This window comes from Podarcis muralis, chromosome 2 (assembly GCF_964188315.1).
Source record: "Podarcis muralis chromosome 2, rPodMur119.hap1.1, whole genome shotgun sequence".
Taxonomy (NCBI): Eukaryota; Metazoa; Chordata; class Lepidosauria; order Squamata; family Lacertidae; genus Podarcis; species Podarcis muralis.
Genome location: NC_135656.1, coordinates 56,242,021 through 56,259,306, shown reverse-complemented (window position 1 = coordinate 56,259,306; position 17,286 = coordinate 56,242,021). Strand labels below are relative to the sequence as shown.

The 17,286-nt window shown below is 46.0% G+C and overlaps 1 protein-coding gene across 4 annotated transcripts in view; it reads right to left on the bottom strand.

Annotated features, from left to right (window-relative positions):
- Nucleotides 1-9,362, bottom strand: part of FNIP1 (folliculin interacting protein 1) — an 87,556-nt gene extending 78,194 nt beyond the window's left edge. For 3 of the 4 annotated variants that reach the window (XM_028718021.2, XM_028718023.2, XM_077924524.1), the window contains exon 1: nucleotides 9,132-9,361. In XM_028718021.2, the coding sequence (XP_028573854.2) occupies nucleotides 9,132-9,226 (95 nt within the window). In that variant the 5' untranslated portion in view covers nucleotides 9,227-9,361. Of the gene's footprint in view, nucleotides 1-9,131 lie in introns of all 4 variants that reach the window. The other variant, XR_013391912.1, reaches the window with a different exon arrangement.
- Nucleotides 9,363-17,286: the final 7,924 nt, after the last annotated feature.

Sequence of the window (17,286 nt, the reverse complement as noted above, 5' to 3'; positions counted from 1 at the left end):
GCCAGTCTTCTAGTTGCCCCGAATAGGGGGGAGAGAATAGCAACCAAATCCATATCAAGAGATCTTGGGAACACACCCAAAACGGCTGAGGTTGCTTCCTGTTTTTGACTGACAAAACTCTGCACACCCTTCCTAACTTGCACTGATCATACATGTAAATCCAGTGTAATCCCGATCAAATTAGTGGCTCCTTCCTTGAGTTACTTGCACACGTTCAGCTACAATGCAGCAAAAGGAGAACGGTCTTACATAATTATGAAACCATCCTGCCAGTTCTTTCCCGCCCCCTGCCCCCTTAAAAACTTCTCCGGAAGCAGCATTAAAAAAACAAAATCAAAACCTGGACCCAAACAAAAGGGTAAGGAAATGGACGTTCAGCTTCCAAGTCATGCAGGTCAAGTTATTCCAGGAGGAAGGAACATGCTGCTGCTCCCACTAACAGAGTGACTTTACAAGAGCTAAATAATTTCCGACAATAAAAACCGAAACATTCCCAAAGCAGCAAACCAAAGGAGGCGTAAGGAAATAAATTTCCTCAGAGCATTATCTAGTTCTGGGAACTCTCCCCAAGCCAGATCCCTCACTGGCCCAGCCTTGCACCCGAGTGCTTTTGCCTGGGTGGAATGTGTCCATGAGATCTGATAATGCCTCTTGCTTGTTTGGACGGACAATAGAAAGGGGTGCGTGAATAGCCACTGCTGATAGCTGAACAGCCTCACCTGTGGCATGTTCACTCAGAAGTAAGACCCATTCAGAACCCCCAAGTAAGTGTACAAAGGACTGCAGTCAAAAGCATTTCAACTCCCCACAGACTGAGATTATTTGCCCCAAAGTCAAGAAAGAACATAAAATAAACTCCAGCATGTACAGGTTCCACATAGCCCTGCTATGAGTTGTGTTAGCATGTTCATTTTCAGCTTCTATTGTGCACCTTTTTGTGTGTGTGGGGGGGGGTGTCCATGAAACCGCAATACACTTGTACTGATGGAGCAGCTGGTTCTCCCCCCCTCCCGGTCAAAGCTGGCAAGTAGTACTATACCTGTACTACTACAAAGTGCCAAATACTAAATGCCGAAGAAAGCAAGAAAATAAGTTGACGAAATGCTCTATCTCTCCACTCCCCCATCAAAGATTAACTGGACTGGCAGTTCAACACTGATGGGGGAGCATCTTCCTTCAGTACACCTGAGATCATCAGGCTACCTTAGGGGGCTTCTGGCAGGCTGGTTGGGCACATACTGAAGTTCCCACTTTCAGCACCTGTAACCAGATGCAACCATCTCACTCTGCCCAATACAGTGGTACCTTGGGTTAAGTACTTAATTGGTTCCGGAGGTCCGTTCTCAACCTGAAACTGTTCTTAACCTGAAGCACCACTTTAGCTAATGGGGCCTCCTGCTGCTGCCGCGCCACCGGAGCACGATTTCTGTTCTCATCCTGAAGCAAAGTTCTTAACCCGAGGTACTATTTCTGGGTTAGTGGAGTCTGTAACCTGAAGCATATGTAACCTGAGGTACCACTGTAGTAGGTCTGGCCACAGCAAGAAGAAAAAGCACCTGAATTTCTAGGCAAAGGCATGAAGTAGATTTATTCCGTTAAGCAAATACTGAAATAGTGTCTGTGCTGGGCAAACGGTTGCATCAATGCCTTATCTTACAAGTGCCACTATGACTGTTTGCAATGTCCTAGGAGGGTAAAAGGGGAACCCAAATGATTTGCTGCTTTGGCTCAGCCTCTTCTGAAAGAGCTTTATACCCCAAAGAGGAAGGAGACTGAACTAAAGAGCTGTGCGATGCAGGCAGAATGCACTGCAAGCAGCCCAAATGTGTCAGATGTCACAGTCCAATCTTAGTAAACCACACAGGCAGACAAGGAAGTGATAACACAGACGAAATGGCATAGTGTCACACGTCGGCAAAAGAACAACTCATGACCACTGCGATGAACTCAGGCCCTGAGACCTGACTGAAAAAGCAGGATGGTGATGATAGTGAGAGTCAGAGAACCCAGCCACAGTCAGAAGTATGAAATGAGTCAGTTTCACTTTTCCCCCTCCCTTGAGGCAGAAGAAATACGTTAAACCCCATGCTTTGGACACAACTTCTAATTCCTTTTGCGAAATGCTGGAAGTGGTTCTGCTGTGTTGGCTTCCATCGCTGTAGCATTTATTAGAGGTCAGGCATTTTGTTATTGCTCAAAGCGGTGAGACGCTTGAAGGAAATGCACTTCTATGAATTCCCCAAAAGGGGAGACGGGTACAGCTCTTAATGAGGAGCCTGTACTGAGTCACTTCTCTCCTCATGTACTGTCTGTGAAAAGGAGGGGGAGGGGGAAGCAGAAGTCAGAGAAAGGAGCGCAGCCTATTCCCTAGAGAGGAAGAAAGAGCCTTTGGCAACTTTGAGAGATAAGGTGAGCCCCTGGGCAAACTGGTTTGTGAGCGGTTGCACAACCCATTCATAAGCAAGCTTTTCCCCAAGTAAGTGTGTGCCTTAGTTAATTGTGATGCTTCAGCTGCTTTATTAATTAATGGATCAGCCTTTAAAGCTTAATGCCGCTGAAGCGCAGTTAATCAAAGTATTCCTGAGTTACCTTACTGCCTCATGAACGACTTCTGCACCACTCTCTGGGGACAGGGACAGAGGCCTACCTAGGTGCCCTTGCATCCTTGGCAAGGAGCTCTGAAGCCAGGAGAGCCCATGGACCAGAAACTCAGAAAGTTTGCTTTTGCACTCTGCCATCAGGGTCTGCTCTGCTCAGCCTCTCCTCCTCCTCTGTTGGTCTGTCAGTCTGCCTTGCTGTCTCCCTCCTTCCACTCGCTGCTTACCCTCCTGCCTCCTTCCTTCTTCCTTCCCTTTTCCCTCCTCCTGTAACTTGCCCACTGTCTTTCTTTCTTCCCTCTGAGCTCTACTGGGCACCCAGAGAAGCCTGCACACCTTGCCAGGCCGTGGAGTGGTGGAGCGGCCCAGGAAGCGTGTGGACTGTCAGGCTCCTAAACACTCCGAGTCAGAGTGATTTTTTCGCTCCCTTGGGCCTGCGCCTTTGGCAGGAGCCAACCAAGCCAATCCCTAGGTACATCCCACAATATTCCTGGAGCCCGCTCACCCACAGCTGAGGTACAAGTATAGGAAAGGGGCAAGAAGGAACAGAAGACAGGCCACTTCAGAGGCTACCAGGCCTACAGTGCAGTCCCTTTCTTGTCTACTCAGATGAGAGGTCTACTGACTTCAGTGGTGCTTATTCCCAGGTAAGCAGGTAAAGAACAGAAGCCTTAATGCCCATGTTCCGGGTGGAAGTAGGATTACAGTGGGGTTGAACACATGAAAGCTGGGTAGTGATGGTGGAATAAAAAGCTTAAGAGACCCCTTGCTGTTTCCCTATCCCTATTTTATGCTTTCTTTTGTTTTCCTCTATTGGAGTTCCAACCAAGAATCCATAGCCTGGGGCACTGGTGATTTCTGCTGCATCTGAGAAGACTCTATTGAGCAAAAGGAAAATCTATGTTCAGAGGATCCACCCCCACCTTCTCTCTCTTTCTGAGCCCATAGGTAGGCTCACTGTCAAAATCGCTCCAGAAAGATTTTGAGTTTTTGCCCTTCCCCAGCCTCCAGTCTAGGGTAGACTATGGTTTGTTGACATCACAGGACTTCAGTTTCCTCTCCTCCACCTAAGCACTCCCTGAATCTGCTCCTGGTGCCCGTCTCCAACCCTTGAAAGCAGGGAGGGCAGAGCACTGGAAGGAGAAGAAAAGGAAGTTACCGGTATGTTGCTTGCATGGAATCTGTTTCACAAGCAGAACTGCAGCCCTGGATGCAACTCTAGATGTTTAAATAAATAAGGGAAAACCCAGCCCAAAGTAAGCATTTTTCATCACTTTGGGCATATGTTCTTCAACTGATTGCAAGTTTTGTCATTTGTTAAAAAGGCCAGAACATACTACCAGACTGTCTGAAAATTCTGTTCTATTATAAACCTGGTGTTTACAAAAGTATTTCAGTGTTTGCCATTTTAAAAGGAAGTGTAAGAACATTTCAAGAACACAAATTTGGACTTAGCATACTATGAGTTTTTGTGCCCTCAAGGGTGAATCCTGCCTTGAAACAGCTGAGGGGATTCAAATAATCAAACAAATTACTCCTTCAAGTAAAGAAAAATGGGGGAAGGGAGCATTGATGAAGGACATGCTTAGAACAACTATAAAACTGGCTCGTGAGCATACCCAGGAAGGAATCTAAACGCTTTTAGAAAAATGCATTGAGACATAACATCTCAGGTAGTTGCTTCAAGGGAACAGTGTGCAGCAACCAAAAAACTCTTAATCAAGTAATGAACCCACATGCGAGTCAATGAAGTCAGCTGAGTTCCCGCTTACTAGCCATGCATGAACAACCCCAATCTGCATGCAACACTAAGCCAAACTGTGGCTTAGCACAAAGCAGCAAATTTGCAGATTCTCAGAGCAAAGATTTCAGCTGCAAATTTGCCTAAAAATACATTTTAATGCAAAGTTTTCCCTACTATACCACGTGTTTAAACGTTGCTGTCACTAATATATGCATTTTGAAGCGCACACTAGCGTATGCATTCTTGAACACATTATTTGGTTGGGGAATTGGTTGGTTTAGTGTTAGCTCTGAACCTGGGCTTGTGGGTTTGTAAGTTTAGCTACAAAACTAAAACATATCCTTAAGGCTTTAACAATAATTTTTTGGAGTAACCTCCACTACACAAAGTTGGCTTTGCTTCTGAGTAAAATTGCACAGGATTGCTCTATAAATTTCATAAGCAACAGTTCTGATGACAGGGGAAAGGAAGTAAAAATCTGTACTGGAGAGAATAACAAGATACCCAGTATCCTTTAGGTAAAAGAAAAGGCCTCCAATAATAATTTTGATTGTCCTCTTTTGTCAATAACCAACCCAATCCAAAATGCCAACAGCCACTCCAAGCCACCTCGAGTTTATGCAATGCATGGCTATTTTTCTTAAGAAAAATGATCTTTCCAAATAAAGGAGCCACCTTAACATCTGGATATTTACTACAATTTATGTCTTGCTGTTCCTTCTTCCTCTGGAAGAATGAGAAAAGCAAGCAAGGACTTGGCTAGAATACTCACTTCTACTTTGTGAATGATTTAATATCCTTGTTCTTAAAAATGTTATACAACAACAATCTAATATTGATTAGGGATTTACAGGATGCTAAGCATTGCACCAAACGCAAAAACGTAAGAAATGCCCCGTTGGCACTTACAACATTTACTCACTACATTTCTAGCCTGCCTTTCCTCCAAGAAGCTTAAGGCAGCATACACAGTTTCCTTCACCCATCCTCCATTTTATCCTCACAACAAACCTGCGAAGTTAAAAAATGGTGAGTGGCCCAAGGTCATCCAATGAGTTTCATGGCTAAGTGAGATTCTGAATGTAGATCCGCCCCTGAGATCCAACGCTCTCACCCCCACACCACACTGCTGCTTTCCCTACAGTGCTGAAGTTGGTTACTCCTAGTTCCCAGTTGTTTATTTGTATGACATTTTAAATCACAATTCAAGCAAAACATCTTTTAAAAGAGAACGGAGGTTTTTAAGTATCTACACAGTATCACATATCTCCATAAATGGAGGACTGTCCCTTTCACAATAATTTCCCCCAATGTGCTCAACACTCAAAATGCACAACACAGACTTCAGCAAGAAATAAGGAACCGGAGGTGTGTACCTCCAAAATGGATTTGAGACACCCCAAATTATACACACACACCTCCTGGAGTCTTCTTCTACAATATGGATGTCTGTCTCAACACTTTCTTTGGGTGCAAGATGCTGTCAAAAACATGTCCCGCACTGACAGAACACTTTGGCCCACCACAGATGACATACCCACACAGAATTGTGCCAGGTCCAGTGCTTTCTTTGGGTGAAATAAATACACTGCTGAGGATATGCAACCACACCAATAACCACCAAATAGCTGGAAAAGAATACAGGAGCTAGTCCCACATTCTGATTTCAATGGTGAGGACAAGAAACTCTTGCCCTGGTACTCAGCAACTGGTACCAAGGACTATGCTGCCTCTGAAATGTTAGCTGCCACAGCCAAATAACTGCCGACTGACCTATTCTCCATGACGTGCTACCTAACTAATATAACTGTGCTGTATCTATGGGTAGAAAACAAACTTTTAATAACTTAATGCAGATAAAAAGTCTTATGTAGGCCCTCAAGTCCATCCCTACTTATGTATGCTTTGGTATTGGTTGTAACCAAATAAAAATGTCAACCCCTTATTTAATGAGGAGACTAAAATAAAGTGCACAATGTTTATGGCAGGATATGTCTTCAGCAGATGTAACTGATGGCTTGGATCCAAGCTTTGCTCCTTCCAGCCTAAGTGGGGAAGGTGACTTTTGTTGATTCCCCCTTCCCTTTACAGATCCTTGCATGCTTAGAAAAAATGTGGAGACATGAGGGCCCTCCAGAACAGCATGACAGGTGGCATCAGGGGAAGAGAAAATCAGTAAAAGTCACCTCCCCCGCTTTACATCTGCAAGATCCTTCTGCTGGACCAAGAGCCTTCCGTGGACAGGAGTCTTTCCATTTGCAGAAGATGAAGTCTGGATTCAACCCAATGTATATTTCCAACAACCTGCATGCGATTCCCAATACAGAAGATCCAAACATCCTCCGATAATGATGATAGACATATGCCTCTAAATAAGTGACAATATTGTCACCCAAAAGACCACCTCACCCTGTTAATAGGGCCACCTCTGAAATATCTACAACTGTGAAAAGTACATAGCCTATTAAGTACATGAAAATATTTTGATGCTTAGCTAGTATTTCACCATAGCTAAATGGCTTTGCATGCTTTGCAATGTACTGTCCTGAAAATACTTTATAAATACAGTAGAAAATGTGAGAACCAAATGGGAGAGCAGAAACCATAGAATACATGACCAAGCCATGAAAGGAATACATAGCATGTTAAAAGCTGCGCTTGCTTCTTATTTGTGGAAATATTTATTTCAAAGTATATGTTCTTAAAAATTTATCTTCTTAAACACTGACTTTAATATGTCAACCTCCAAAACAATTTTCGTTGACTTCTGCATGTTTATTCACATGTCATTAAGGAATTCCCATTTGCATACTGATAGTCTAATAAAACGGCGCACTAGAAGTAGCCAGATAGATACAGTATTAGGTTTGCTTATAAAACACCTTTGAGTAGATGCAGCTAGGATTGACTGTTTGGGCTAATTTAGGTGTTCTTGAAGACTAGGTGGCACAGTGGAGTATTACCAGGTGATATCAACGCCCAGTGCCAACAAACAGTAACACGGTTGTGTATAAAATTAAACAAAGCTGGTAAGTGGTTCCACTAAGAAGCCTTTGGGCAATCTATTTTATGTTTTGAAATATAGTTTAACTGAACGAAATGGTTAGATAATGAAAATAATTCAAGTGGCGAATGTCAAATAGAAATTTTGTGGGAATAATGAAATCTTCGTCAAAGTGAAGTCAGTGGCAACACCTAGCAGCCTCTACAAGACCGTAGTATTTTCTGTTATGTAATTTAAGCAAATGATTTCCACTCACATCAGCCTTCTAATACTAAATTCAAAGTTGGTAACTAACTTTCTTTTCCAGCAGCAGTGGAATTGGGCTGATAGAAGACTCAACACCAAAAGCATACTATTCCTCATCTGTGCAAGTCATGTGCAGCCCAGTTCCCTATTTCATTACTCACAAATAAGTCCTACTGAATTCAGTGCGGTTTTCCCATGTAAGGGTGCATAGGTTTGCATCCTAAGGCCTGGAAGTCACTCCTGCAGAACTCAGTAGAACCCAGGTCCAAGAAATATGCACAGGACATTCAGAAACAATTTTGGCTGAGTACACAATGGAAAGGCTTCTAAGTAATATCTGATCTCAGCGCTTAAATATGGGTGCCAACAGTAATTCAATTTCTGACTATTGCTGCGACCCCAGTATAAGCAGCATATCTCTAGGATTGTACTGGACCATCAACAGGCAAAAGGATAAGAAAGAATATCATAAGCCCAAAGTGTTCAGTGGCAAGTCTCTTGCACAGTCACAGAGCTGAAATGTACGTTTTGTTTCTATTATTATTACCAAGGGAAACGAGACGCAAAAGGAACTTTCCGAGAAGCACAAAGGGCTTTCACAGAACCATCCTTGGCTTGCAGCCTGTTTATTTGGTACCCTCGCCCAGCCAGGCAGGGTTCTGTTAAGGCAAGATCAAGCAGATTTCTCTGGTAACCCTACACTACACTGGCAGCCAGACAGTCCGCGTTTTCTGTCCCTCCTTAAGATTTAAGGTGGCTCTTGCCAGGCAGTCAAGCGTCGTCGCTTCCACTTTCAAGACAGCCGAGTGTGTGCAGATGGCATATTATATATTTTTAATTGTCTATTTAGTGCTTCGAAGTTGAAGAAAGGAGGAGGGAACGGACCACCGGGAAAGGAGGAGGAAGAAGAGAGAGCCGGTCTTCTTCTTGTCTTTCCCCAACAGAACCCAAATGAAGAGCTTGAGAAGCAGCAGGGGGAAGTGGCTCCCTTTTTGAGGGGAGCCGTTTCTCTTTTTGCAACTCAAGAAAGTGATTTTTTGGGGGGGGAGGGGGATACTGCTCTGCACGCACGTGACGGCCACGATCCTCCGAGGCCGAAAGAGGCACGAGTAGGCGGAAGAGGAGGGAGAGGGAGCTCCTCAAAAAGTAGAAACAACGTTGCGCGAAGTTTTGGCGCATGGCGAAGAGACACATCCGTGTGATTTCCGCCTGGGAGGCAGATCGGCTGTGTGGCCGCCAAGGCAAGACGGTGCCAGGAAAACTCCCCGCCCGCCCCTCCGCCTCCTCCTGGGGGGAAAGGGGGGAGGCTGGGAGAGAAGGAGAGTCTGATGTGTCAAGTTAGGGATGGGGAAGAGAAGAATCGGCGGCGTGGCTCGGATGGTAGGCGACGAGGGCGACTCCGCAAAGAGCAGCAAGGAAGCCAAGCAGTGCCCCCAAGCCAGAGAGGGGATGGGGATCAGCCCCGCCGCGATCCGACCCCGGAACCAAGCCAGGGCCAGCCCCAGCCCCTGCTCCACCCGCCCCCTGCCTGCCCCCTTACCTGAAGACGCACTCTTCCCGGGGCTCCTTGCAGGGGGAGACCAAGCCGCTCTTTTTGTTGAAGAGCTTCTGCAACAAGGTGGGTGTGGGCGGCATTTTGGGAGCGCGCCGCTCTCGCCCCGGCGGGGCCAAGCCCAGAGCAGCCAGCGAGCCAGCGATCTCCCCCCTCCCCGCGCGCGAGCTGCGACGGCCGGCTAGTTCCGCGAACCCGACTCCATTCGGTGTGACAGTCATATGACAAAAATTAATCACTTGGAGCAGCCGCGGCGGGAGGGGGAGGCGGGCGGGCGGGGTTTCGCGCGGGCTTCCCGGCAGCCGATTGGCCGCGCGGCCCGGCCCGGCCCAGCCCACGTGGGGAACACGGCGATCCCTGCTTGGCTTTGGTGGAGCGGCGGCGCTTGGGGATGTTTTGGTGCAAGAAAGGAGAGGGAAGGGAAAGGAAAGGGAGGAAAGCGGGAGGCGCTCGGCCTGGGCTCTCCCGCCAACTTCGCCTCCGATCCGCTGAGTTTTAGCTTCCTGAGCACGAAACAGGCCGCATTCTAAGACGGAGACGGGAATGGGGACGCCCGAGCGCTCCTTGCGCTTTGGATGGGATGGCTTTGTGGAGTTTTGTCTGGTTTTCCTCCCCACACCCCGACCCTGGAGGATGTGGAACTCCTGAGCCGCTCTGGAGATGTTTGAATCTGCACCCCCCCCCCCCAAACCCAACAAGGGTCAATAACAGGGATGGAAGAAGGCAAAAAAAAAATAAAAGCTTGCCCCATTTGTATTTTGTCACGATCGCAGTTAAACTCTTGACTTATTAGCGCCCCCCCCCCGTGTTTTTGCTTTGGTTCTGCTTCCCCAGAATTAGAATAAAATTGTAGAATTGGAAGGGACCATGAGGATCACCTGGTCCAGAGCTTTCCAAACTTTTCATGTTGGTGACACACTTTTTAGACATGCAACATTTCGGGACACAGTAATTCAGTTTTACAATCAAAACTAACCCCTTAACAGCCCCAGGAACAGCGCAGGAACAGTCACGTGACACACAGTACACACTGCAGCCCACGCACTAACAGGAAAGCTCTGATCTGGTCCAAGCCCCAGCAATGCAGAAACAGCAGAACCTGCAACCCTGGATTTATCAGCACCCAAAATTCTGAACTTTTAATTAAGAACATGCGTGGTTCTCGGAGTAATTTAGTAAGGCCCAGTTTAGAACTAAACGAATTTCCATGAACGGGGCTCACCTTGGGCCGGCCACGAAGTCTTCCAACTGCAGCAGCCACAATTTCCCCTTTTCTCTGCAATCCCGAGCTGTACAATTAAATTTCATTCAACACACATTTAAAGCACATGATCCTGGCACAAGGATCTTGCAAACTGTAGTCCCCCCTGACAAAGCTACCTTTCCCTGCACCCCAAGCTACAGTCCCCAATTTTATTTTATGTGCTCTAAATGCAGATTATGATTGAAATGTGTGGATCTGCTTAAGTATTCCTACTTGCTCACACCCCCCCCCTCAGGTAGTGCTTCATTGAATCTTGAAGCAGCAGAACATGCAGACGTTTATGTTGCTCCAAGTCCAAGACAGGTCACTGACATAGGGAAGATGAGTGACTAGGCAGCAGCCACAGTGCTGAAGGAAGCAGGGAAAGGGTGTTAGTTGTCCCCCCCCCCCATGCAGTCCCTGAGCATGTGAAAGGACAATAGTCCATGCCTGTCTAATGGGGCCTGCCCCCACCAATATCCAGTGTTTATTTGGAAGGGCTGCTCCCCATGTTTAGGAACTCTGGGGCAATCAGGGTTCCCAGTCATGTGGCAGGCCCTTTCAGACTAATAAAGGGTGTGTATATTACACAGCGCAGGTGGCGCTGTGGGTTAAAGCCTCAGCACCTAGGACTTGCCGATCGAAAGGTCGGTGGTTCGAATCCCCGCAGCGGGGTGCGCTCCTGTCGTTTCGGTCCCAGCGCCTGCCAACCTAGCAGTTCGAAAGCACCTCCAGGTGCAAGTAGATAAATAGGGACCGCTTACTAGCGGGAAGGTAAACGGCGTTTCCGTGTGTGGCTCTGGCTCGCCAGAACAGCGATGTCACGCTGGCCACGTGACCCGGAAGTGTCTCCGGACAGCGCTGGCCCCCGGCCTCTTGAGTGAGATGGGCGCACAACCCTAGAGTCTGTCAAGACTGGCCCGTACAGGCAGGGGTACCTTTACCTTTACCTTAAACAGAAGAACTAGTCTTGCTTTTTGAAAACCAGGGATCTGCTTTGCAAAGGGGAAGCCCCTTCTGAATGGAATCTTTTGTGTCAGTGGAAACGGAATAGTTGTGCTCCATACATATGCCCATGCAAATTGAGGACATAGTCCTGTCAATATTCAGAACTGGTCCACTATTCATACTGGCAGCACTGTAGGGTAATGCAATAAGTCCAAAACTACGTAGGAAGAGTCCAGCAGGGGACTCCTGTTCAGGCTAGCAGTTGTTTTGTTTTAAAAAAACAAAACAAAACGTGAGCACATGCAGTAGTGGTGTGAAATGAATTTATGATTGTAAAGATGACACACTGAATGAAACTTAAATGGACTGATTCATCTATCCCCACTGAGAGCTAAGCTATGGAAATGCAGGGTATTTTATAGGGTCTGATAAAATAAAAGTCATGCAATAACTGGTCACTAAACAGAAGAACTAGGGACGCGGGTGGCACTGTGGGTAAAAGCCTCAGCGCCTAGGGCTTGCCGATCGAAAGGTCGGCGGTTCGAATCCCCGCGGTGGGGTGCGCTCCCATTGTTTGGTCCCAGCGCCTGCCAACCTAGCAGTTCGAAAGCATCCCCGGGTGCAAGTAGATAAATAGGGACCGCTTACTAGCGGGAAGGTAAACAGCGTTTCCGTGTGCTGCGCTGGCTCGCCAGAGCAGCGATGTCACGCTGGCCACGTGACCCGGAAGTGTCTGCGGACAGCGCTGGCTCCCCGGCCTATAGAGTGAGATGAGCGCACAACCCTAGAGTCTGGCAAGACTGGCACGTACGGGCAGGGGTACCTTTACCTTTACCTTTTATACTGTATTACCATCCTGATCCTCCTTGGTATGTCCAACTAACCCATAGAAAACACTACTGAGAGCTTCTACTCACTTTCATCACTAGCTGTAAGTGCCCATTGAGCCCAAAGAATTGGCATTAGTGTAACTTGTTCTGTATGTAATACCCTGGAAGTATTATACAAAATGATTCTGAAACACACCTGCAAAGGCCCAGATCAGGCTGAAACCTTTTTGAACACTGCTCCCTTAATTTTGTTGCTGAGATCCATCAAAAGACAATGGAGTATGCCTCCAGGGGTGTAGTCAAACCGCAGCATTAGCAGCATGGGCAGTGTGCATGGGGGTCCTGGGCTGCCAGATGACATAACCGCCTCTCAGCCTCGCTGATGTGGTCCAAAAGAAAGCAGAGCAATACATCTGGCACCAGCTTGGCTGCAGAAGTTGCCAGAAAGGCATACAAGGCACCATCTGACTGTCTTAGGGACTCCACTCCGGATTTGTGTAAGGTTACTCCTTAGCCTTTCTTCTCCCAAAGATATACCACAAGGCAGAAGTTCAGTATTAGTTTTCTTTTTCCTAGATGGGCTCCATTTCCAGGTTGAGGAGCTCCATCTGCCCTCACTTGCATGTGCAGAAACCACCTTCTTGACTATTGGTCTCATCCACTCAATCCTCCAGATCCTGCCTTTGCATGCAGGGAAGTCCCTAACTCATCAAGGGTTTGAGACCCATCAGCTACCCTTAAAGTACAGTTGCATTACCAGAACAATCAACCTAGGAAGCTGCCTTATACAGAGTCAGACCTTTGGTCCATCTAGCTCAGTACTGTCCACCCAACTAGCAGCAGTTTTCCAGGATTTCATGCACAGTCTTTCTGGAAATGTCAGGGGTTGAACCTAGGATCTTTCACTTGCAAGGCAGATGCCCTGGCACTGAGCTACGATCCTTCGCCACGGACTACTTTGCTGATCAGACAGTGCAAATGTACATAGTGACGCATGTGGGCCGTGACAGAGAAATGTAAAAGCAAGCTTAGGTATCTCTTCCTACGCAGAGCTTCATTCATTACCTTTCATAGGTTTCTGTGAGATTCGGGTTCCTCTCCCCGCTTCCTCTTCCCAGGGCTCAGCAAACTGTAACTATGAAGTGAAAGAAGTCCATTGGCATGCTCTAGAAGTGTTATTACACAAACCTACGGTGCTCTGAATTGAAAGAAGGAAAGCATTCCCCCACTTTCCTTTTTCCTGGTGATGTGAAAGCAGCAGCAGACATCACACATTTGCTAATTCCACTCTCAATTATTTCTACTGCTGCACTTTAAAATGCCATGTCTAGAGGGGCTCCAATTCTGCAAATACTTACCCATGAGCAGCAGGCGCAGCATATAAATCCCATTATATGCCATAAAATGATCAGACATCAAATCTGCACTGCACATTTCCCACAAGTTAGGAATGTGACTCATCTGAGATGATGTCATTAAAATCCTTCAAAGGATTATTTTCAGCCCTTGTTTCTCAAGGAGCAGTTCCAATGACTTTAGGGAATAGCAGCTACTTCTATGAATACTACGATTGTGTCTCACAACCTTTAAGTGTTCAATAGGATACTACAAAATCATGTTCTGTTTCCAGTCCAATTTAACTGGGCAGGGGAAGGGCAGAGTAGAAAAACACAGCATAGCAAAGATGCCTCGTTATGGCATTTTAATAAATTACAGCACTATGTAGTCAGTAGCTTCATTCATAACGTAATAGGGAAGAACGGTTTAAAGCACAGACGGCTTAAAGCAGATCAGCTGGGAATCCTGATCACACAGCCCAATCCTGCAGAAAGCCAGTTTTGCCAACCCTATATTTGGCACTTTGCCAAGCACAGAACTGGCAAATCTTGTGCTGTGGTTCCCACGTGCCATGCAAGGTACTTTGATAGGTGGGTGGGATAATCCTCTGGCATTTGTCAGGTGGTCGACAGGTGAGTTGTTCCTTGCACCTAAGGTGGCCCATGAGGGTGAGGATAGTAATCTGACCTACCTGGCTAAAAAAACCTCTTAGTCAATACAGTGGTACCTAGGGTTAAGTACTTAATTCGTTCCGGAGGTCTGTACTTAACCTGAAACTGTTCTTAACCTGAAGCACTACTTTAGCTAATGGGGCCTCCCGCTGCCGCCACGCCACCGGAGCACGATTTCTAAGTTTTCAACCTGAAGCAAAGTTCTTAACCTGAAGCACTATTGCTGCGTTAGCGGAGTCTGTAACCTGAAGCGTATGTAACCTGAAGCATATGTAACCCGAGGTACCACTGTACAAGGAATTCATGCTTGCTTTACAGGAATTCAGTAGCAACCCAATCACACACAAATTATATCGACTTTGGCTTTCACCTTTAGTATACATGTGAAGCAGAGTGGAGGAGACTCCTCATTCTGGTCATCTCCACATATACCTATCTGATGCTAGCTGGTGGCTGTGATTGGCTCCTACCAGCCAACCAAAAGATGTCACTCTGTCTCTTCAGGAGCCCAGTTGGCTTCCACCCACTGGTGGCACAATGCAGGAAGGGTGAGATATCTAGTCTGGCTACTCCATTGAAAAGTCTCATGTTTCTTGAAAGATAGAATTTCTGTTGGTGGTCTTTAATTCAAGACGTCATTCACATACGCAAGTTACTACTAGAAGTGCAGTCATCAACTGATAGGACTTGCATAAATCAATTCGATGCTTGTTGACATGTTTATCGAGGAGTAAGTATTATTATTTTCAGCCAGTCTTGGACTAGAGTATGGTTGGAGGGGTCCCCTTCTGTATAAGCAAGGGCTTTTGTTAGGAACAGATTCTGTCTCTCTTCACCTCCACCAGGCTTATATTATGTAAGATGAAGTTTAAACTGACACCCTGCACAGCTACCTCATGCAGATGGTTCCCGGCTGGAATCAGAAACTTGTTGTCATTCAAAGTACGTTGCTGTGTTTGTGTCAACAGCATTGAAGGCCTCCATCAGAGGTGAATCTTCCTAGTGTGGTGACCTTGTCCTGTTTGATGTTTTGGAAAATAGCATCAAGGAAACCGTGCAGAGACTAAGCTCCACAGTCTAAATAAAGTTGTTAAAAAAGTAGCAAACCGTCAATCAATGAGGATTATCTTCACCTTCTTGATTACTCTTCCAGAAATAATATCTTACCAAATTCATCCTTAGTCAGACAAGAGAAACACATCACCCCCCAGTACTTACTGAGCTTTAAGCATCCGATTCCAAAAAGTGGTTTTGAACAATTATATATACACTAGTGGCACAACTGAAACAAAGTACCACTAAGTAAATGTATGTGGAGTACCCTATAGTCTAGTGACAGGTAGCACACACTGCAGGCCAGCAGCCGCATATTGTAACGTGGAAGCCCCATGCATACAAATATAATCAAGGAGACACTCTTAACGTATGTAAGGCTGACTGAAGTCCATAAAAGTACTTTGGCCTAAATTAGCATGACCACATCTTCATGGTAAAATATTAATCAAATCTGGTATTTTCATCAAATGTACCTTTTGAAACAATCTTAAAACGCCTTCGCCACTGGTGTTATTTGCACAGGAACATGTAGCATTGTGGATATTTTCTTCAAATGCACAGATAACTTCTAGGTCAGCTTTGTCTTCACGAGGATGTGGAGCAAATGCAATAATTTATTCTTTCAGACCAATTTGGTTAATGCTGCTGTCTCCAAATCCAAGTTCTAGTACACTATCAATAACAAGTGTGACAAGGTATGATATTCTGAAGACAGAAACTGTGAGATTGAACAGTTACCTGTAGACAACTATTTCACTATAACCCATACACCATTCTAGAAAAATCGTTCTCCAGATTTTGTTTACATTTTTACCCGCTTTGAGACATCAGCGTTCATTGTCATTCTAAATGTATTTATTTTTGCATGTATCTTAGGTCTTCAAAATAAAGCTAGCTGAAATCTTTCTCCTTACATTCATAGGGATGTCCACAAAACCTTATGTGATCAGCAGTTTTGGCAGGCATAAAGGTGATTTCTAGGCATGAGACTAGTGGAAGTGTGGATGAGCCCTAAGAGACAGAGGTTCCATCCTGTGCTGATCTTCATAGGTGCTTCCATATACTTCCCCCTTCTCCCAAGTAGCCTCCTGTGCAGGTAGCTGAGCACTTTGGTGGTAGCTCTGAAGCTTCTGCTAGGCTCTGGCTCCTGTGGTGTTGGGAGACAAGGGGTGGGACATGAAGAGATGGCCTGGAACCCAGTCAGCTGGTATGGTGACCTGGAATAGGGATACAAAAATCTCTTCAGGTTCACTGGTGGTGTAGAGATCTGCTGGGGAATTCTGATGTCCCTGTTCCTCCACTGAGGAGACCTCATATTCCAAGGATGGGAAGAGCTGAACAATGGCAAATTCACACACTGTAAACCTTACATCAGCTGTGTATTACCCCCATCTTGAAGAGTAGAATATTGGATGAAAGAGAGAATGCTGCTAGCTAGAGCTATCGGAAAAAGATTCCCAGCCTCAGTGCCCTTCTGGAAGGACCTAAAAAGTGGTTTCCACCCACTTATGCAACAGCACCTGCTCTCCCTGCACACCCCTCTCCCAATCGGTTCTGGGGTTTTCCCAACCCTCCAGAGCCAACAAGGAGGTGGTGTGGGGGGGAGAAGAGAGGAAGTGGAAGCCCTGTTGTGTAGGCAAGACAACTTTCTTGGATACAACCCAATGGCTCCACTTACTCTTCTCTCTTTAACTGCAACTAGATGTAAAGAAATGAACAGGTAAAAAGTTATGCAGCATGGAGACAATGTATGATCTGCTAATATTTATGCGTCAAGATGCACTGTAAAAACACAGCTACAGGGGCTGGCTTAGGCTTCCAGAATGGCAGCTGAAAATAAGTAACAGGAAGCAGAGGCAGATACCAAAAGTTCAGGCTGGAATCAAGACCGAAATTCAGGCAGTTTGCATCACTTGAGTCTCCTGACTACTCTTTCCCTTTATATTATAAGCGAAAGTTAGTAATTAGCGTTAGACAATCCAGTCTTCCTCCTACTCTTTGTGACTCATGGTAGGGAGGGTGCACGCTGGTGGAAATGGTTTTCCACTTTAAACAAA